Raw genomic sequence first — 23,689 nt, 5'->3', positions numbered from 1 at the left:
ATGAAAGATGGTCCGTTTGTACATTGTACGACCAAAATATTGGTTTATACAGCCAGCAGTTGGTATAGACCACTTGACCATACAGCCCTTATCAAGGGTTAGTTTCTATGGTCCTCGATTGTTATGAGCATATACAGAGACGATTCCTCCTACAGACATATACAACAGCCTGTATACACGTACAGTGCTATGCAATGTGTTCCGTATCCATTATTGACCTATAAGAATGAATCGTTAGCTGAGCTGTCGTAATTCTGTTGGCGTACTTTTACCGATATTACACGACAGCCTTGCTTATATTTACACATTAACCCCTGTGCATGCACACCAGTTGTCTGGTGACACGCCTATAGTCGCAATGCTGTAGTGTTACGGGTTATCTTAAGTAATGCTGGCAGTTGCTTTTCGCTTAATCTCGGCATATATCGTAGACACCCAAAAGCATGGATCAATAACATTATATTTGTTTCCTGTTTTTCACCCAGACAACAAATCCTTACATGCTGTTGCATTATCTGCCATTTTGTCCTCGATCATTGCTCGTCTCTCTATCCTGCTTGACATTATAGTAATTCGAGTGTATATATTGACCAGTTTAAATATTAGCTCTGTTCTTTCATTTCACGAGCTATGATATGCACACCCTTGTATAACACATATTCTACATTCTTCATAACCGTCAATCCATAGACTCCTATTTCTTATCATCTTTTCCCATGTCTTATTCCCTCTGGTATGACGTTCGTCTATCAAAGGTTTTGGTTCAATAAAGAAAACAACAATACAGGGAAATAATGTACGAAAGGGCGACTATATAAAAAAAATAACGATACACGGTAACAATGTACGAAAGTGCGGCGATATATATGTCGGGCACACAAGCGATCTTTCCATCTGACGTATCACCAAGCACTGAACTCATCAGACGTCCGGTCAGTTCTCCAGTAATATCACTTACGGAAGTGAATAGTACTTAATAAGGAATATTGCTGATCAATTCCCCATCAAAAACGCCCTCGACGTATGATTTACAGGTCCTCTAGACAGCCTATTTACAGAATGGAGTTTGCTTAACAATCGCAGTCGTGTTCAATACCAGAATTGCGCGCCTTGTCAGTCAGTAACAAGGGAAAGGATTTCATATATTCCACTGTGCATGACCTTATGATTCACGTTCGTTGTAATATAATAAAATGTGCAGTTCCTGATATCTCAGTAGAACGAAATATGTTAGTTTAGTAACGAGGCGTAATATATTTTACTGTCTTTAATCTTACATCGTAACATGGAGTCAAGGTGGTACATTAGGGAATGCGATAAAACTGAGGCTAGATTGCGTAAAACCATCAAAACTATCAAAACACGTATATCTGTATATTTCAAATTTGAGACGAAATAAACCTACAACACGGTTTCACCGGCAGACATTTTACACAGAATATAAGTGCACCACACCTCTGTTTCATTGTGTAACACTCAGTCTATGCAATACGTCATGTCATCGTTGGATTGCACTGATAGTCAGAGTGCATTGAATCCCCGTGATCATTCATTAGAAGTGCAGTACCATGTATTTTACTATATATAGGACGATAGAGGGTGTCCCTGTGGTGGTGGCGATGGCGATGGTGTGCGGGTTTACCAAAACAAACGCACTCTTTGTCTAATTATAGCTAAAGTTCATCGTCATTTAAGAAGTGGTATTTTCGTATAATAGGTAGAGAGACAACTAGCTATTGATTTTAAGACATATTTTCAGATAATTCTCAGGGAAGAGAGACCAGAGGGATAGTGAACGCCGGTGTCTGTTAGAGATGGAACGTAATTGATAAAAAAGATGTGGAAGGAAAACAACAAATAATTGAAGTGTGTGTGAGTTCTGTGTATATTGTCAGCATGGGACTACGGGTTGGGCTGACAACCTGCGACATGTTACCGATAAAGTACTTATCGAGCGTCAGATACTATGTATACTGCTGGAAACGGCTTGAAATAACTCCACGATTTTACCTACATTATTTGCAAGAAAAAAATGGCTTAGATTCACAATGTTATCAAATTACCCGAATGAACAGGATAAATTGCTCTTCAACAATGCCACTCATGAGTGAACAGATATATGATAAAGTTGCTTGTCCTTATGTTACGTCAACTTGTAAAGAGAGGCGATGTTTCATTAACGTGTGTGATGTCAGGTCGCGCTCAGACAGAGTTGATAAAGTATTAGTCACTGACAAAATCCGAGTTTGACTTCCGAGTCGGACATAGGAACAAATGGGGTTACTTGCCTGACGATATGGACCCGAGATTGTTTTAATGATACTCTTTCAAGACCAGCACTTGTGATTAACAAAAGTTACCGCATTTGAGCATCTTCAAAGAATAAAAGTTGACGACTTGTCTTCATTTGTAAAGTTCTGTGTGAATTGATGCAGTGCGTCCAGGTAATACGTACCTATGAGGGGGATGGAGTCAGCAGCCTTTGGGGTGGAGTCAGCAAGCAACAACAGCAGCACGAAAAAGGCAACAAATACGTTCATTCCTGTCAACAAAATATGTATGTATGTAAAAATAAAACCATAATTAAATCGAATGTAGCAGCAAATTAAGAAAAAATTAGTTTTTTTATCATATCTCTGATGAGGCTGTCAAATAAAGTGAGATTTTTTGTTAAAAAATAATTAACAAAATTTGGCTATAAACATTTCACTAACGTTCAAAGTAAAGGCCGTGTTCCAACATTAATTCCACTGTTTATGAAAGTATCCTCTATGGAAATTACAGGACAGTTTCGGACATTAAAAGAATACAATTAAGGGAGGGGGAATCGACGAGGGCAGCTATTTATCAGCATCGATATCTATACATTTTATCTTCTATATCAATCGTACATGGAACTCGTAAAATGCGTCGCTTCCGTTGATGCCTATACAACAAATGTATATTGTATATCGAATGCGTATTATGATCCCTGCTACCAATGCCTGATTACACCTTATATTGTTCAAGGGTATATATACACTGCACCCGTCTCACCTATGTTAAGTTGACTATTTGTCCTTGCATGAAGCTGAATTAAACAAAGAACTTATCAAAACAGATCTTTCAAAGATTTTCGCAAAGACCTTTAATTTCACTTTCAAATGTATTAATAACGTCTTGCCGTTAAATATTAAGAAATTTCTTTACAACGTCCATGGTATATATCCACCAGAATTGGAAATAAAGGATGCGACATACTATTCTACATCAGCCGCTTAAACCGACCTGGACAGCTTTCCACCAGGCTGCATAATAAGCATGATGGCTTTAATTTTCCTTGAGTGAATTTTCCATTTCTGTAGAGCAACAACTTTGCCTTCCAAACCAATGTTGTTTGCATGTCGGTGTTTATTTGATATTCAAGGGACTGTTTCCAACATCACCATTTTCGTGAAAGATATCGACAACTGAGAAAACCAATAATAAAACAGGGTTTCGAAATGAAAATCATGGAGACGTTATAGTGGTCTCATTATGAAATACTCTATGTCTCTGCGTGATATACAGCTAGACGCCTTTAATGTTCGTTAGTTTGCCTGTTGGTTCCGTTGTATACCTTTCCCTTGTTCTCATTTGGGGAACGTGACATCACTTGCTTGGATTGACCAAGATTTATATTGCGGGTCTCGGCGATGAAGCGGTAGACGTTTACTCTTCTAGAAAAGCCAGTTCATGACGTGCATATGCAGATAGCCTATACATCTGTGTTTTGTTTGAAGCTACAATTCTTAATTCAAGATATTTCACACACTTGAGACAGAATGATAAAATGAACAGTAATTCCGTCGGACTAAGTAAATTAGTATTTCTTTTAACCGAAGCAATAAATCCAAAGCACTTTCTATAAATTGCGTTTTATGTGCAATTTAAAAGTTAGAACTAGTAATAACTATCCCAATTTAAATTTTAGGACATTTTCGAATTGCACGTGAGCACGCATCATGGCTTACGATGTTTATTGCGATACACGCTGCTATGTCGTTTAACTTTACCGTTGTGTATTTAGACAGGTCAAAAGACAGTATTTCGTATCATGATTTTATGACTTACATTTCCGCACATTGTAACCACAAAAAAAGTTAATGCACGACCAAGAATAACAATGTGAAATACCAGTATACATTAATGATCTGTTGGTCCGTAAAAAATATTGTGCGTGCTTTGATATATAGAATTGTCAAACTCATCGTACAGCTGGTTATTGATATTTAAATGGTAAAATAATGGTGTTGCGAGGTCCCCATACGCAACCCACATATTTTTAATGTTTGGCGTAAAGCATAGTTAAAGAATGGTGGATTGGATTAAAAATTTTAAAAATGGTCTTTAACGATAATTCCGTTACCGCAAACGCGAAAGATATATGACATAGCCCAGCTTGGTCATATGGAAATCAATGACGTAAGAGAAACGCTCTCTGTTGGCTGAAGTGGCTTTAATTACACCTGCAGTAATGTGCATGTTGCGTGATTTCCCAAGTAACTTGATTTACGAAGTATGCATCTCTCGATCGGATTCAAATTAGGGTCGACGCAAAAACCTTTCGATGAATTCTTCTTTGATCTAATTCCGAAATATTTTCACGGAATTTTGTCAACAATTAGTCGCTGTTTCCTGTTGGCTGTGATTAAGTTAAGGAAGAACTACATGGTAAGCATGAGTGGAATTTGCATATAATTGTAGACAAATTTCTGTACACGAGTATCGTGGTTAAAGTTGAAGCTTTGCAGTTGTAGAAGATGACATTTGAAATGGACGTTTTATGTGAATTCGATGTTTGAGACGCGCATCGTGCACACGAAATCAGCCAAAATGTAATATTCTAGGGACAAATCCATATTCAGTAGTGTTCTTCAGCATCAGAAACCGAAGGCCATGAAAGTACCACACTAGTTTATTACGGATAATTGAATTATCAAAAATGCTGTACATATACTTGAGAAGAATAATAACTATTTGTGCCGAATATAAGACAATGCCTAGATTTCTTGTCATCATTCAGTATCGGGTACGACAATGAAATACTAGTATATTAACGATAATAATATAAGCCTGAATCATTACTCTAATTTAATCGAAATTATTGTTCGGTTTAGAATTCAACCAAGACATTGTGAAGGGGTTGTCATTGTTGGAACTGAGTTTTGAAAGAGGAAGTTTAAGGGCTGTCCTTTCTGAACAAAAAAGAAAAATAAAAATAGAGTCAGGACGGCCATATTGTTTGCATGATCTTGTCTCGATCTTCTCTTCGACAACGTTGCATTTGTTGGATTCTGTCTAGGTGTATATGAGTATTGGCAATAAAATACCCCGTCCGATGAATTTTCAAGAATTTCCTTGTACACATTTCAGTTGTTCATAATTTGTTCTTACTTGTTTGATTGTAATATCGTATAACGATTATCTGTACAATTGGAGACCCCTGTTTTCCCTTCTGACAGCGAACAGGAAAAAGAACACAAACAGAAAACCATTGTATCAGAACCAACCACGCTAACGCACCAATAAAACATTGATGAAACACATTAGTAGGGAGGCTGTCAGGTTTTTATTTGAAGCTTTGCATAACAATCTTGATCCCATTTGCATTTTCTAATATACATTTTGTTATCTTCTATTGTTCATATACATTACACGTGTTCAAATGTGTATGTTTCATTAGAATATTCCCAATCATCTGTAGTAATTACCATAGCATGTATCCTGGGAGATTTCACGTGAAGATAGCAAGCCTTTGGGAGTTACTTTTAAATGACAAAACTACCACCGAAGGCAAAAATGTACACCATTTGAACTAGGAACTAATTAGTTCCCTAAATATTGATAAGGTAAATTGAGTTATTTTGCTTCTTTGGTCTATATTGTGAAATGAGGTCATTACGAATTGCATTAACTTAGCGTAAATGTTTATGGTAAAGAAAGCAAAGGAGAAAAGATACATAGAGGATGGTTACAGACACCGTAAAAATTTTAAAAACCGGAAGTGAATCTCATTGTTTTTTTAAAAAGCTTTGTGTTAACTGTATCGAATAATTTTGTGAAATCAGGCATAATATCTCTCGTTCTCTTTTACGTATAGTCAAATTATTTGGGTCGTTGTGAAAACTAGACTTCTAAAGCATTGATTCGTTATAAAAACTAGACTTCTAAAGCATTGAGTCGTTATAAAAACTAGACTTCTAAAACATTGAGTCGTTATTAAAACTAGACTTCTAAAGCGTTGAATCGTTGTAAAAACTAGATTTCTAAAGCATTGAATCTCTGTAAAAACAAGACCTCTAAATAATTGGATCGCGGTAAAAACTAGACTTCTTAAGCACTGAGTCGCTATAAAAACTAGATTTCTAAAGCATTGAATTGCTGTAAAAACTAGACTTCTAAAGCATTGAATCGCTGTAAAAACTAGACTTCTAAAGCATTGAATCGCTGTAAAAACTAGACTTCTTAAGCACTGAGTCGCTATAAAAACTAGATTTATAACTCATTGAATCGTTGTAAAAACGGGACTTCTAAATCATTGCATCGTTATAAAAACTAGACTTCTAAAGCATTGAATTGCTGCTGCACAAATCCTGTAACTTCTAAAGCATTGAATCTCTGTAAAAAAAGACCTCTAAATAATTGGATCGCGGTAAAAACTAGACTTCTTAAGCACTGATTCGCTATAAAAACTAGATTTCTAAAGCATTGAATTGCTGTAAAAACTAGACTTCTAAAGCATTGAATCGCTATAAAAACTAGATTTCTAAAGCGTTAAATCGTTGTAAAAACTAGACTTCTAAAGCGTTGAATTCCTGTAAAAACTAGACTTCTAAAGCATTGAATTGTAAAAACTAGATTTATAAATCATTGAATCGTTCTAAAAACGGGACTTCTAAATCATTGAATCGTTATAAAAACTAGACTTCTAAAGCATTGAATCGCTTCACAACCTAGACTTCTAAAGCATTGAATCTCTGTAAAAACAAGACCTCTAAATAATTGGATCGCGGTAAAAACTAGACTTCTTAAGCATTGAGTCGTTATAAAAACTAGATTTATAAATCATTGAATTGTTGTAAAAAGGGGACTTCTAAAGCATTGAATCGCTTCACAACCTAGACTTCTAAAGCATTGAATCTCTGTAAAAACAAGACCTCTAAATAATTGGATCGCGGTAAAAACTAGACTTCTTAAGCATTGAGTCGCTATAAAAACTAGATTTATAAATCATTGAATCGTTGTAAAAACTAGACTTCTAAAGCGTTGAATTCCTGTAAAAACTAGACTTCTAAAGCGTTGAATTCCTGTAAAAACTAGACTTCTAAATCATTGCATCGTTATAAAAATTAGACTTCTAAAGCATTGAATCGCTGCACAACCTAGACTTCTAAAGCATTGAATCTCTGTAAAAACAAGACCTCTGAATAATTGGATCGCGGTAAAAACTAGACTTTTTAAGCATTGAGTCGCTATAAAAACTAGATTTCTAAAGCATTGAATTGCTGTAAAATCTGGACTTCTAAAGCATTGAATCTCTGTAAAAACAAGACCTCTAAATAATTGGATCGCGGTAAAAACTAGACTTCTTAAGCACTGATTCGCTATAAAAACTAGATTTCTAAAGCATTGAATTGCTGTAAAAACTAGACTTCTAAAGCATTGAATCGCTATAAAAACTAGATTTATAAATCATTGAGTCGCTATAAAAACTAGATTTCTAAAGCGTTGAATCGTTGTAAAAACTAGACTTCTAAAGCGTTGAATTCCTGTAAAAACTAGACTTCTAAAGCGTTGAATTCCTGTAAAAACTAGACTTCTAAAGCATTGAATCGTTATAAAAACTAGATTTATAAATCATTGAATTGTTGTAAAAAGGGGACTTCTAAAGCGTTGAATTCCTGTAAAAACTAGACTTCTAAAGCGTTGAATTCCTGTAAAAACTAGACTTCTTAAGCATTGAGTCGCTATAAAAACTAGATTTATAAATCATTGAATCGCTATAAAAACTAGACTTCTAAAGCGTTGAGTCGCTATAAAAACTAGACTTCTAAAGCATTGAATCGTTGTAAAAAGGGGACTTCTAAAGCATTGAATCGCTGTAAAAAGGAGACTTCTAAAGCGTTGAATCGTTGTAAAAACTAGACTTCTAAAGCATTGAATTGTAAAAACTAGATTTATAAATCATTGAATCGTTGTAAAAACTAGACTTCTAAATCACTGAGTCGCTATAAAAACTAGATTTCTAAAGCGTTGAATCGTTGTAAAAACTAGACTTCTAAAGCATTGAATCGCTGTAAAAACTAGACTTCTAAAGCATTGAAAAACTAGACTTCTAAAGCATTGAATTGTAAAAACTAGATTTATAAATCATTGAATCGTTGTGAAAAGGGGACTTCTAAAGCGTTGAATCGTTGTAAAAACTAGACTTCTAAAGCATTGAATCGCTGTATAAACTAGACTTCTAAAGCATTGAATCGCTGTAAAAACTAGACTTCTAAAGCGTTGAATCGCTATAAAAACTAGATTTATAACTCATTGAATCGTTGTAAAAACGGGACTTCTAAATCATTGCATCGTTATAAAAACTAGACTTCTAAAGCATTGAATCGCTGCACAACCTAGACTTCTAAAGCATTGAATTGCTGTAAAAACAAGACCTCTAAATAATTGGATCGCGGTAAAAACTAGACTTCTTAAGCACTGATTCGCTATAAAAACTAGATTTATAAATCATTGAGTCGCTATAAAAACTAGATTTCTAAAGCGTTGAATCGTTGTAAAAACTAGACTTCTAAAGCGTTGAATTCCTGTAAAAACTAGATTTCTAAAGCATTGAATTGCTGTAAAAACAAGACCTCTAAATAATTGGATCGCGGTAAAAACTAGCCTTCTTAAGCATTGAGTCGCTATAAAAACTAGATTTCTAAATCATTGAATCGTTGTAAAAACTAGACTTCTAAAGCGTTGAATTCCTGTAAAAACTAGACTTCTAAAGCGTTGAATTCCTGTAAAAACTAGACTTCTAAAGCATTGAATCGCTATAAAAACTAGATTTATAAATCATTGAATCGCTGTAAAAACTAGACTTCTAAAGCATTGAGTCGCTATAAAAACTAGACTTCTAAAGCATTGAATCGTTGTAAAAACTAGATTTATAAATCATTGAATCGTTGTAAAAAGGGGACTTCTAAAGCGTTGAATCGTTGTAAAAACTAGACTTCTAAAGCATTGAATTGTAAAAACTAGATTTATAAATAATTGAATCGTTGTAAAAAGGGGACTTCTAAAGCGTTGAATCGTTGTAAAAACTAGATTTCTAAAGCGTTGAATCGTTGTAAAAACTAGACTTCTAAAGCATTGAATTGTAAAAACTAGACTTCTAAAGCATTGAATCGCTGTAAAAAGGAGACTTCTAAAGCGTTGAATCGTTGTAAAAACTAGACTTCTAAAGCATTGAATTGTAAAAACTAGATTTATAAATCATTGAATCGTTGTAAAAACTAGATTTCTAAAGCGTTGAATCGTTGTAAAAACTAGACTTCTAAAGCATTGAATCGCTGTAAAAACTAGACTTCTAAAGCATTGAATCGCTGTAAAATCTAGACTTCTAAAGCATTGAATCGCTTCACAACCTAGACTTCTAAAGCATTGAATCTCTGTAAAAACAAGACCTCTAAATAATTGGATCGCGGTAAAAACTAGACTTCTTAAGCATTGAGTCGCTATAAAAACTAGATTTATAAATCATTGAATCGTTGTAAAAACTAGACTTCTAAAGCGTTGAATCGTTGTAAAAACTAGACTTCTAAAGCATTGAATCGCTGTAAAAACTAGACTTCTAAAGCATTGAGTCGCTATTAAAACTAGGCTTCTAAATCATTGAATCGCTGTAAAAACTAGACTTCTAAAGCATTGAGTCGCTATTAAAACTAGGCTTCTAAATCATTGAATCGCTGTAAAAACTAGACTTCTAAAGCATTGAATTCCTGTAAAAACTAGACTTCTAAAGCGTTGAAAAACTAGACTTCTAAAGCATTGAATTCCTGTAAAAACTAGACTTCTAAAGCGTTGAATCGCTGTAAAAACTAGACTTCTAAAGCGTTGAATCGTTGTAAAAACTAGACTTCTAAAGCATTGAATCGTTGTAAAAACTAGACTTCTAAAGCATTGAATTGTAAAAACTAGATTTATAAATCATTGAATCGTTGTAAAAAGGGGACTTCTAAAGCGTTGAATCGTTGTAAAAACTAGACTTCTAAAGCATTGAATTGTAAAAACTAGATTTATAAATCATTGAATCGTTGTAAAAAGGGGACTTCTAAAGCTTTGAATCGTTGTAAAAACTAGACTTCTAAAGCGTTGAATCGTTGTAAAAACTAGACTTCTAAAGCATTGAATTGTAAAAACTTGATTTATAAATCATTGAATCGTTGTAAAAACTAGATTTCTAAAGCGTTGAATCGTTGTAAAAACTAGACTTCTAAAGCATTGAATCGCTGTAAAAACTAGACTTCTAAAGCATTGAATCGCTGTAAAATCTAGACTTCTAAAGCATTGAATCGCTTCACAACCTAGACTTCTAAAGCATTGAATCCCTGTAAAAACAAGACCTCTAAATAATTGGATCGCGGTAAAAACTAGACTTCTTAAGCATTGAGTCGCTATAAAAACTAGATTTATAAATCATTGAATCGTTGTAAAAAGGGGACTTCTAAAGCGTTGAATCGTTGTAAAAACTAGACTTCTAAAGCATTGAATCGTTGTAAAATCTGGACTTCTAAAGCATTGAATTGTAAAAACTAGACTTCTAAAGCGTTGAATTCCTGTAAAAACTAGACTTCTAAAGCATAAAAACTAGACTTCTAAAGCGACTTCTAAAGCATTGAATCGGGGACTGTAAAAACTAGAAACTTCTAAAGCATTGAATAGTTGTAAAAACTAGACTTCTAAAGCATTGTAAAAAACTAGACTTCTAAAGCATTGAATTGTAAAAACTAGATTTATAAATCATTGAATCGTTGTAAAAACTAGACTTCTAAAGCGTTGAATCGCTATAAAAACTAGACTTCTAAAGCGTTGAATTGTTGTAAAAACTAGACTTCTAAAGCATTGAATCGCTGTAAAATCTGGACTTCTAAAGCATTGAATTGTAAAAACTAGATTTATAAATCATTGAATAGTTGTAAAAACTAGACTTCTGAAGCATTTGATGTGGTTTATATAACCGTTTCTGTCAGGGACTCTATTTAGTCTTGATCCTTTCATACTACAAAAGGAATTGATGAGTGCATGAAGAGTAGAACAATGACAAAGTAAACGACGATTTGTTTTGAAGCATGAAGTTCTTAAGTCAAATGGTTCCTATATTTCAACAATTCAGGTAACATCACTTACGAATCCTACATAGGTGAAACATCTCCAGTTTGCAGCCTAGTTCATGATTAGACTTTACATCATTTATTTCTATATTTGTATAGTATTGCATATTCAAGTCCAAACCAGGTGGGAGAAGTTTATTTAGTATATGACGGTATTTTAATTGATTTTGGAGATTTTTAACGTCAGACGAACATGCCCTACTCATTCCTCTCACAATTGGTGTATCACAGGTCACACAAACTGGCTATTTTCTTGTCCAAATAACGATAATTACCTGCCTACGGTTAACCCAGACTGCAGTGGAAACTTTCTGATGGGAGAAATCTAGCCGTATCACCCTACGTGTATATCTCAGTCACAACATGCACTTGGTGTTCAATGATAACATGGTCGATATCCGACTATTTGGTAAAACCGCTGCATAACGGACTTTCATATTCACATATTACGATTCATTAATGGCCGTGGAAATTGATACACCTATCCCGGTTCTATATTCTATACATTAAAGTAAGTGTAGTTGATATGAAGCTTATCAGTCCCTGTCCTTCATCGATACAACCAAGGTCAAATTGAAATCATATTCCCTTCACAGACTGAAGAGGATAAGCGCACTCTCCTGGTGGAACGACACGCTTTAAAGTTGTTTCATGTCATGCTGAGAGAATCACCATGACAACGTGTCCGTATATATGCTTTTTCTATCCTACCATTAGAAATCGTTCAATGTCATCCAGTAGCTTTAGTCACGATTCTAACGACAATAAGACATGTTGCATGACCTCATACAAAAATCATATGAACATAAGTTTATGGAATATTTGTAATATTTACAACTTGCAAATGCGTCAGCATTTCAATTACTGGTACTTTTTACGCGATTGCGTTACTGTGCCGCGAATAGCGAAAATACCATCACCGCGAAAATAACAGACTATACATTATACTTTTATCCCTATCTATCAAAAATACAAATGTCTACCTCTATTTTCACAATAACCATTTCAGTATTGGTAAAACTTGCTTCAAATCGCACATCGCATGATAAAGATCAACAAAAGACAGGTTAACAACGTTTGACTTATGCTCTGTAATCAATCTTGCGTAACATATCATTGTACCGATGATTGATTGTATTAAATTTACCTGTCTGTTTTATGGAACGGTTTTACATAACGTCTGTCTCTACCTTACAAATATTTGCTCTAAACAGTTTGTTGTTTCCATGGTTTTTTTTATTTTTCTTTTGTGTAGGATTTTCTTTCTATTGCGGCATTGTACTTTAAGATAAGATATATAGCAGTCGATGTGATAGGATACAATACTATTCAATCAATAGCGTGTTCATGCGAACCATTTAAGCCATCGGGTCTTAGGTCTCTCATATTAACTTTTGTTTATTTGTTTGATTAATCGGCCTGTGAGTAGGTGGTTAATTTGAAACAGTTGTCATTGTAGTAACCTGCTGACTACCTCAATGAATCGCATGCGAGAGGCCCGCTATATGCCAGTTGGGTTTGAGTGTCTTGCTAAGGACAAAGTCATAACAACTCAGGACAGCCGCCCAAAAGGTAAGCTTCATGGGTAACACAAAATAACCAAGAATGCAATCAAACTGCACATCTTCATCTCAGGTTGCAAAATAAACTTAGACACAGCTGTCGTGATCTCACATATCGATGTATTGGAAATCAATGAGTGAATTGGGTAATGAGTAATGTGGTTAGCCTAATTCATACTTAACCTTATGTCCTTGTTATATGTACACACTGATAGATTATTTTACTAATTTTTACTAATAATTCATCGCACATAAAATGATTGATTGAACACAGTGGTATCAACTTTTCTTGGAAACCGGCAAATACATTAGGGGTCAAACCAGCCATTTTTATACTTACCAAATGTGACTAGATTTAACTTACCTAAAACTAGTTTGGCCGGGGACTCCGGAGGGACCCAGAAAATAACCAGCGTTAAAGTTGAGAGCAGAGCACATGGAAGTATGAGGATGAAGCTGTAAAAAGCCACCTTTCGCTTGATGCTTAATTTGAACGTCAAATCAGGATATGGTGTATCAGGGCAACACTCGTAAAATTTCTCGCTCCGGACCGCATAATTTTCTGTTATGGTCCATTCTGTTCCCTTCATATAATCAGCTAGTGAGAATTTTTTCAGATTGTCTTGGAACTGCAAACCTAATTTCTTGCCATCATACGTCCATGAGCCAAATTTGAGAATACACTTCTGTTCGTCGAAAGGGAAATATGTCGTATCAAATTGACACGAGCTCCTTAAGATTGCCTGGGGCATCCACAGTACGTCTCCTGTGGACTCCACCACAACTAGCGCTTCCCTTTGCTCCTTCAGCCGAGGGTCGGCACTACAATGATAGAATGGAATGGCTTCCGTAACGAATTGTCAGAAATTGCCAAGGTGTATTGAGAGACGTTGTTAGACAAAGCAACATTGTTTGGTAAGGTAATGATGTAAAACAAAGTATGAAAAAGGATCTACACCGATGCCATTGTCGAACGTTCGTAAGAAATTTGACAAAGAAATCAGTTGAAAAATTATCTTATAATAAGGATCCATTGTATATTGTTAGTGGAAGAAAGATGGCAATATTTCCTAGGTAACTATACGCAAACCACATATAATATATGGATATCTAAAATTTGAACGATTGAAGTTTGGAACGTTTTTATAGGGAAAATAAGGGATAAATGAACTATGTGGGATTTTCTTGAAATGATTAATAGCCTTAATTGGTAGAAGCGAAGCTTTTTATTGATATATACTCCAGACGTTAATATGGTGTTTCCGAGACTTCTACTCACAAGTTATAAAGAACTATATCCGGTAACCATACACGGTCGTGAGGAACATGTACTGTTTGGATATTTTCATGTTCCGATGCGTTCCAAGTCAGCATAACGTCTTTCCATGTCTGAAAAAAATATTTGAAAATGTTTTCTTGTTTTTAAACCAGCACAATACTGCACATAAAATTACTTACACAAAAAACTACACAAGTTCTTAGAAACAAAAAATGTAAAGAAAATACCAACAAGTTAACGATATTCAATCTCAAACTCGTTGAAGCTAGTTGAGAGTATGAACAGTTCAATAAGACAAGGTATGCGAAAGGGTTTGCGTTTTTTACTTCAACCATGTATCACTTTACCAAGTGTCCCAAGTGAAAACAAGATAAACAACAAGAGAACCACAATGCCTTCTAATGAGCACCAAACACATCGAACTTTATATCGTCCAAGATATTTAATCTCGCTCCAAAGACTTATTTATGTTCTGTACTGTTCTTGATTGAAGCACGGATGTTTGAAAATGAGACAAAAACATCTAAAGCTAGAAAAAGAATGAATCATTTTATGTGATGGTTTTAAGTTTGATTAACGGCTGTTAGAAAGAGTTAATGCCTGTGGCACTGTTCGGCTGTACGTTTAGCAAATATCTACCATATCTCACCATTAGAATTCCGCATTCTGCCTTAGATTGTACTTCTGAAACATCACTTCATTTCATCAAATGCCAATATAATGAGTACGACTAGATTATATTTGTACTTGTAGTTGGATTTTACTGAAGCTTAAAGAACACATTAGGTCATAATCCTATTAATCTAATATAAATTCAGGGTTTCATAGGATTCAGTTACATTGTTTATCCCTTTCGCTACATAACGTTTCGTATAAGCCTGAAGCTTTATTAATAAAACAACCGAATATTAATAATAAAAGCTTTATTTCAAATTTAACAAAAGTTTTATGACCGTTATGTTACTATAACAAGTTCGTGTATTTTGTTCAAAATTAATATTACCATTTGGATCACGCAATAATCTTCAGAAACTAATTTTGCTATATTTTTTCTTTATTAAAAAGTCACATTTAAGGAAAAGCACTTTATATGTCGCCAAGAAAATTTGGCGCATTGTCACTCTATAAAAAAATGAACGCAATACATCCACAGTAATTGCAATATCACCAATATACAGAAGTACAATTAGCGTAATCATATTTTTATTCTCCCACCGCTATAAGTGCTAAATAAGAATACCGCAAAAACATATATGCTTGCAGCATATTAATTTGTTTCGAAAAATATGAAAATCGTCTGTTATCTTTTGTCATTCGCGTTAGCAGCTAGGAAGCGCATATAACAAAATCCTGGAGATTAACATCGAATTGAATTGTCGGTAAATCTGCTTTTGAAAAGCTAAACTGGCTAAGTCGTATGCTTGTGTATACCGCACCTGTTGTTCTTTTGCAAAAAGTGACTAGATACATAATTTTGTCGTCGTTAGTGTTTCGATTTTGGCGTTAGTGTTGAAGGTTATAGACTCGATTTGGCCTTTAGCGGTGTAGATTATGTACTCAATATCAGACAGAGACCGATTGGTTACCCCACGTGCCCTTTTATGTCATTTTCCATTTTTATATTTCATCCTACCCTGATACACGATATCTAAGATGACCCAAATACCTATAAATATAGTTCAATACACGATACATGCAATTGAGTATGATCATCAATTCTGGCAGAATATGATTTGTATCATGTTTTAGTTTAGTTGTACAACTTTTGGTCATTGTATTAAAACACGTAAATATATTCATAACAAGTCATTTTGGCTAATATTTTTCGTTCTAAATGTAATAATGTTTCACCCTGTTATGTCAGTCATAAGCACATGTCTATGACGGTTAGAAAAGGTGAGGGAGAGACTTGTTCTTTGACAGCCTCTGTGAAACTTTTCGCTTCAGTTATTTGCACAAAATATAAATTCTTGAACATATAATGTATTCAACTTAGAATAAATCTTAACTTTAAATATTTTAGTATACAGTGACCATGAGGGTGAATCTCTACCACATCAAGGCTTTGCCACTTCATTATGAAGCAATACGCATGTAAAAGTGACGTCCCCATTATCCTCATATATTGTGCGCACCTTACTTGTACGTTGAGCTATTAGATGTATAAATCAAAAGCTGAAGACCACAAACCAAGCATTGATATTTCAATTCCACTATCAGATAAAAAAGGAATAAAATTTCAAACGATGAGATTAACTAGTTAGTGCTAAAATGATACTAGATTACTTTACATAACTGTGACACACAATAAAGCATTAATGAAATACTGAAGCTGACAGCGTCACATGCTTTTCATAAAATGTATGGCCTTCTTAAGAAATACATAAGCCATCAGCAGGATTTTTTCCTGATTTTGACCCGTTATCCTAGTAACGAGATTGATATATCGTCACCAATTCTTTGCCCTGCCTTTATGAAAGTTTACAAGACAAATCGGGCTGTTATTCATCGTCCATAAGAATGACACCAGTCATCCAAGATTAAACTTGCAATTCATTTTCAGAGACGAAAATATGAAATCAATATAGCTCTGTCACTCGTAACACCTAAGTGAAGACATGAAGAGGAAGGTAATACATAAACGTTAAAGTGTAGCTAGTGTTCAGATGCATGTATATTGGCTGCACCAGGAACAAGCATTAACAAGACTCCCTTATGAATAGGATCTTACCTACATTGTTTTCACATGTGTAAAAGCAGAATATTACAAACCCGATATATTTTCTTCAGAATATTCCCCTTTGCCAAAACAGTGCAGTCAAACCATGAAATGATCTCGTGAACTAAACAATTAATCAGATATAATTGAATTGGAAGTGGTCTTTTGACACTAAAAAAGATGCGTGTTCGAAAGGCACAGAAAATGTATGACTCGTTGACAATGTTTATGCCAGTTGGAGTTAGAATAAAAATGTTAATTTCAAAGAAATTGAGGTTTCACGAAAGTTCGCAGGCGGTTTGGGATCGTTTTAGACAGGGATCAAATGCTTTTATATTTTAAGCACATTAGGATTGCATTGCAGATCATCTGCTTTAAACGTGATATAGATGTATCTCTGTTGGGACGAATATGAAAGTGTCTGCGAAATAGGTCGATGTTTAACGTGAATTCGGGACACGGTGTGAATCTCCCTGGTACCTAATCTAATCAGATGTAATGTCGAGAGAAAAATGTGGCGTGGAACAAAAGTTGTTACTGGAGAATCCATTATATTACAGTCTCTATGGAAAAGTACTAAAAAAATAAAATTGAACAATTTTTTGAACATGCAAGGGTAGATTTAGATTTCCATGTGGTCTTTAGTTATCTTTGCGGAAGTTTCACTGTAACATATTGAATTATATAGCTTAAAAGGGTATGGTTTTCATTCTCTCGAGTCTACCTTATTCTCCGTGGGCCAGTTGACGGTGTTTCCTGGTGATTGGTGGATATGAGGACAAGATAAATCATCTACACTGTAAAAGTTGATTTGATTAATCAAGAAAAGATCGCTTTATACTGAAAAATAATGTTATAATAAAAACGTAATTTGAAAGCTTTCATGATGACTCATTTAAATGTATTCCTTCTGCTTCGGAAATACGTCTTTATATACTATCAGTTAACACAATGATCATTTTGCATTATGACCACAGGGATACAAAACCTACATTTCAATATTGATATGTAATCAGTTGTTGCCATCAGGCACCATGCAGTTTCCTATGATGTGTTTTTTCTCTAAGACATTAATTGTAGTTTATACATATCTATCATGCAGCTCTAGCTAGTGTTTGGCCTTATTCAAAATGATAAGATATACATAGATTAAGAAATTTATTGAGTTATGGGACTTGTCCATCTTCCCATCTAGAATTTGGCTTTATATTTTGTCAGTCGCCTCCAAGACTTCAACTCCAGGTCCTTAGCACAAGTGAGGACTCGAAGGGGGACGAAACAGCTGCATGATGCAGGTTTAACCAATGTCTCAATGTTTGGCTCTACTATATCTTTTCACTACATTTTGTTATTAAACGGTGTTACTCACTTGTAATTCTTTGGGACAAATCTCGTTTCTGTTTGTAAAGAAAATGTAATGTGGATAATTATTTTGCTGATGCTTGTCACATAACCTGTTGGTGGTAGATATAAGCTGGATAAGGCTTCGCAGAGGTATTGACAATACAGGCCAGCAATAACTTCTCAGCTCTTGATTGACTACTTTATACTCCAAATCACTTCTCTATTGCACAATTGTTGGATGAACTGGTCGAAAAGGTTAAAGAACCCATAAACACCTAAAATAACGTCGGACGCAGGTATTCTGGTGGCGGAAGAATACTATTAAATAGGTTGATAAGGTCGGATGTTAGAGAGATACAGGCAGTGATTGCCACGCGAGGCAGACACCCGTTGTATTAATCTGACACGAGAATTAAGGATGGGTCACTGAGACCTATATGGTTACACTGCTTGTGTTAACACAGTTCTCCGGAAATAAAACAGAAGGTAACAAATTAAATGTCAAACACTACCTCGACGAACTGTTTTCGGAACGTTTAAAGAAAGTTATGTTTCGCATTACTTTATTCGTAAATCTATATTAGAAAACGTTTCTCGGCGTTCACATTTGCCTGTTCTTCAGTTCTTCAAAATCAATACAAAAAGCGAAAAGCTAATTCTGATTTTCATTTTCCGTTTAATTTTATCAAAAATGAAATTAATCACGTCATACGATTCTGTTCGAAAAAGTACATTTGTAAATTTAATTGTTAACAAGCCATTCTAAGCTTCATATATAATATCAGCATTTTCTTTTAACTTCTATATACATCTACTGCTGACCGACCAAGACATATTTCGTGTTTGAATCAGTTCAAATCTCATTTCTTATTCATAGTAATATCGAATCGAAACGATATTCTTCATTGTCCAAGACATACGAAAACTGCGATATCTTGTACGAGTTAAGATTTCAAAATCTTTGTTTCGCATCACCTTTATTTTTCATTGATTTAGAATTCCCTTTATTTCAACTGCTTAGGATGATATCGGAGATAGACAATGGAACCATAAAATGCTCATTGATAGAGAATAACAAAAAACTTCATTCTGCACAAGGAACTGAAATTTCTATTGCAAATGTATATTATAGAACCATGATTGTTGAAGGCGCCCATGGTTAAGAATCTGTCTTTCATGTGAAATTTTTTTTCTACTTCCGGTTATTTCTGACTGATTTTGTTTTAAATACAGAATCAGCATTTCGACTGGCATTTTGTATGAGGACCATATCGTAGGAATTTGGTATTTAAGGAAAAATGGAAATGGTTCCCTGATCGATTGCGATCCCCCACTGATTAGATTAGGACATGCACTAGTTTTTGGTACTGATGGATATTAAGTAAAGATTACTCGTAACAGAAAAAACTGCCTGCATGCTGACCTACATGTATTATTTAGATGACGCAATCGTTATTGTGCCTATAGCAGGTTGGAAAAATATGGAGTATTTAATCATTAATACAGGATACGGCGCATGTCAAAAAGATATTTCTTGAATGGGTGGGTGCCGTTATTTTTTACATAATAAACACAAGTTAGAGCAAGCGTCCAAAAGATGCGGATCAGTTCTATCCATGGAAACGATAAACACGATAAAGGTCTGCCCCGAAAGGTTAGAACTCTGATCTTGACTTTCATAACGTTTTCATTTAACTTTAGGGCAAGCATCGTTAAATTTTAACTTATGTTGATGTACCTTGCATTAAACGTCAAAACAATTCCATATGCTCCCGCATTCTACGACCAAAAATTGATTTTTCTATTCAGCTTTAAATCACACGAGAAATTATAGTATAGAAAAAAATACTATTGTATTATTGAAGCAAAATGACATTCAGAGATTTGACACCGGCAAAAATGTTCCCTTTGGTATACCAGACGCAAAGTAAAATCGAGAAGAATGAAAATTATTTGTAATCTATGTCGACATATTAACAGATGATGTATATATGAGCCGACATATTATAAAATCATACGTAACCCATAGATTGTAAGAGTGGGGCAAAAATGCCACAATAGAAATGAAAACTCACTTTGAACCATATCGGGGATGTCTTTATTTACGAATCGAATATCTCACGTAAATGTTGCATGTCTATCAAGATAAGTGATCCGTTTAACAAATATTAATTCTTAATTATTACCACGTATGTGCAATGTCAATATATACAGCTAACTTTGAAACAAAACAAAAATTCTCAGGTTTTATTGTTGGCTTACATAATGAAGATTATGTAGTTTTTCTTTCCTTTTTGCTCTCTCCTTTAGAAGAATTTTTCTCTGCCTCTCAATTGTCTTTCATGAAAATTTCACTGTTCAATCCAGATTAATTATTAAACGTCAATTGATTTCATTGTTTTATCCTTATGGCATGTCGGTATATTACTTTTTTAAACATCAAGTACGAAAATCGCATTAAGTTCTTTTATCCTTTTCGAGTTAAGCTTCTCGTATCTACCTCTATACTTGTCGACGACTTTACAGGAAAGCGTATATGATGAAGATAACTTCTCGAACATTATTCTTAAAATCCACTTTTTCGTAGAACTTGAAGTTTTTAATACATTTATATATTTATATATCAATTTGAAAGAAATCTTGTTGATCAATTTTTAATGTGATGGCACCATTCATTAAATAAAAAAAAACCGGGAAATAAAAATTCGGTGAAATATTTAATAGCGAATGGATTTTCGAAAGTTAGAGCTAGGCTATGCACTTTGAATTACGCGTGGAAAACAACAAAAAAGCATGCCATAAGGTATCAAATCTTGTCTGATGTCAAAAAAAGTCAAATCGAAGACAGTAATGCAAGACACATACGACCGCAAGTTTAGGGAGCAATCAAAAATCTACCGAAACTGTGCATTGTGATTTGGAAAGTCGTCTCACAGAACGCACACATGAAGAAAAGGCAATCCCTGTTTCGGTAGCGTGAATGAAATATGCAGTAGCAAGGAGGAATTCGTACATCGCAACCTAATTGTGGGCATGGTACATGTATTGACACCACAAAACAAAATTCGCACTGAATCACCCACGACCGGCAATACGAATATTTGCCAGACCCTTGAGCCGAGGTTAGCTCCCAACGGAGCAATTGTCGATACATACATGAAATAAGAAGAGACAATCACGGAAAAACAAAGCCAATGGGGTAAAAACATGGAAGACAGGAACGATATGAGATCAATTCTAATCCTTTTGAAGCATGAGGCATTTGATTAGTGTTTTCCCATTACGACGGATTTGCCATTTAAATGCAAAATGATCAGACACATTCCTTGTTCCACCTTGAACCGTCATCAAAGATTAATGCTCATTGTAATCAAATCACCATTTCGGTCCTGACAAGTTAATACACAAAGATAGAACATATATCTCGTGCGTCTGCCTCTGCAGATTCTGAAACAAACTAATTTTTTTCGAGTTACAGTTACATGCACTGATTCTTGTATGTTTGGATATCCGCGATATTGCTTAACAAAAAAATGTTAAAACGAGTGCAGTTATATTAAGATATGTTATTTTCATTAAGATCATTTTACTAGCAGTTTAAGAGCTTACAAAATCAAGGTCTATCAAAGCGTGATGATCTATTTTCAAGTTTTAATCGTTATGTTGATAAGGACTAGTTGAAAATAAAACAATTTCTGATTGGAATTATGAAGACTGAAAATCCATATTCTTTGAAACTCTTATTTCGAAACCATGTTAAAGGTGTGTGTGTGTGTGTGTGTGTGTGAATGTGTGTGTCAGAAATCGACATTCTAAAACTGGGAACGTACAATTTGGTTCTAACTAACGACAAGGAAATAGTATATTTATGGAAAATGTCTGACGAACGGCCGAAGATCTGATTCGATCGGTGTAAAAGTTGAAGTCAGACGGGTTGTTTGTTTGCTTGTTTGGGTTTATTTCATCAAATTTAGGAATCCAATACAAACAAGGTAGGTCCGTACTTAATTTATTGACCAGTATTTTGAACGCACAAAACACACAAAGAAAATGTTACATGTACTTAATATCTTAGATTTCGAAAAATAGGATAATGTGTTCTTAATTTGTGTACTGACTTAAGCAGACAGGAGAAATAATAACTTTTATGTTTTGCGGCGACAGTTGTTCAAACCTTTTATATCATGCTGATATTAAATACGATTCAATGAAATGTCTCCAAGGCATGAATTGTAGAAACTATCACAGTCTCACCATTTTTATGAATATATTTCATTTCAAAATATCTGGATAAGAATTGATTACCATTACAAAAGAAACAAAATTTCAGAATTCTCCTTCACCACTATTGACATCTTACTAAAGGGACATTTATTGTGAGTTAAAATGAATTTCACTTGAATTTTTTTTATATAATTTTTATTTCTTGTAATTTAAATTGTCAGTCTAAATGCATCCTTATTGTTATCCTTTTATACTCTTTTATGAATGTATTTTCTTTTATTTTCCGTCTATCATGTCGAGTCTTCCTCCAGTTCAGTCTGTTTTTACATGGACGGATTCCATTTTATGTACATAGTTCTATTTATCATAGTAGTTCTTGCACGTTTGTATCCTGCTGCAATACCGAACTCCCGCATAGGTAGCAGTCAGAATATTTTTCCTTTCGTGAGGTCCCTTTGGATTACAAACCCTTTATGGAAGCCATTTTATGACTCGTCGCTAATCCCTTTGTTATCCTTTCGACAATTAATGTGTTAATATTATGCTGGAATACTCCATCAGACCGACTGCTTTCTTGCAGTAATGACCCTACCGAGAGCCTTCCCTCTCCCTGCCATCATCGCCTGCACTGTGTCGCGGGTGCTGGGAGATCGTAATGGCGACTATTTTTATCCTACTTTATGACCGACAGTAACATGGCGGCAGCTAATGCGACATAAATATTTTAACTAACTTTAAGTGGTAACTGAGGAAATGTGCACTAAAATTAACTAAGACAGTTTATTCAGCAACACGACATTAAAACTAATCTCTAACTTTATTTTCGTATTTTTTTTTTTAGGAAATTGTTCCAAATTACACCGCAATGCTATAAAATGTAAGTAAGTAAGTAAACGGGTAAAGAAAAGGACTATTTATTTACGTTGCTTGCCTTAAGTATTTGGTTAGTGTGCATTGAGAATACATAGTCAGTGTCTTAAAATATAAGCTGTATTTAGGCGAGGGTGAAGAAAGACAAAAGTGATGAGCCTCTCGAGAGCCACTTTTGTCCTTTTGTCCCATAGCAAAAATACAGTTTAAAATGCACTGAGCATGTATTTTATTTATCCTGCAGCATTCATTCATAATCAGACTATTGAAACTTAAACAGTTTTGGTGT

At 34.6% G+C, this 23,689-nt stretch overlaps 1 protein-coding gene across 1 annotated transcript in view; it reads right to left on the bottom strand.

Annotated features, from left to right (window-relative positions):
• Positions 1-23,689, bottom strand: part of LOC132553446 (acetylcholine receptor subunit alpha-1-B-like) — a 75,874-nt gene that overhangs the window by 13,373 nt on the left and 38,812 nt on the right. Inside the window, exons 3-5 of the mRNA XM_060217691.1 lie at positions 14,244-14,353; positions 13,329-13,786; positions 2,456-2,542 (exon numbers count right to left, since the gene is read on the bottom strand). Coding sequence (XP_060073674.1) covers positions 2,456-2,542; positions 13,329-13,786; positions 14,244-14,353 — 655 coding nt within the window. The remainder of the gene's footprint in view (positions 1-2,455; positions 2,543-13,328; positions 13,787-14,243; positions 14,354-23,689) is intronic.

This window comes from Ylistrum balloti, unplaced genomic scaffold (assembly GCF_031769215.1).
Source record: "Ylistrum balloti isolate Yb309-2 unplaced genomic scaffold, AGI_CSIRO_Ybal_v1 Utg370328, whole genome shotgun sequence".
In the NCBI taxonomy this organism is placed as follows: Eukaryota; Metazoa; Mollusca; class Bivalvia; order Pectinida; family Pectinidae; genus Ylistrum; species Ylistrum balloti.
Note: the sequence above shows the minus strand (reverse complement) of the source record. Positions and strands in the feature narration are given on the sequence as shown.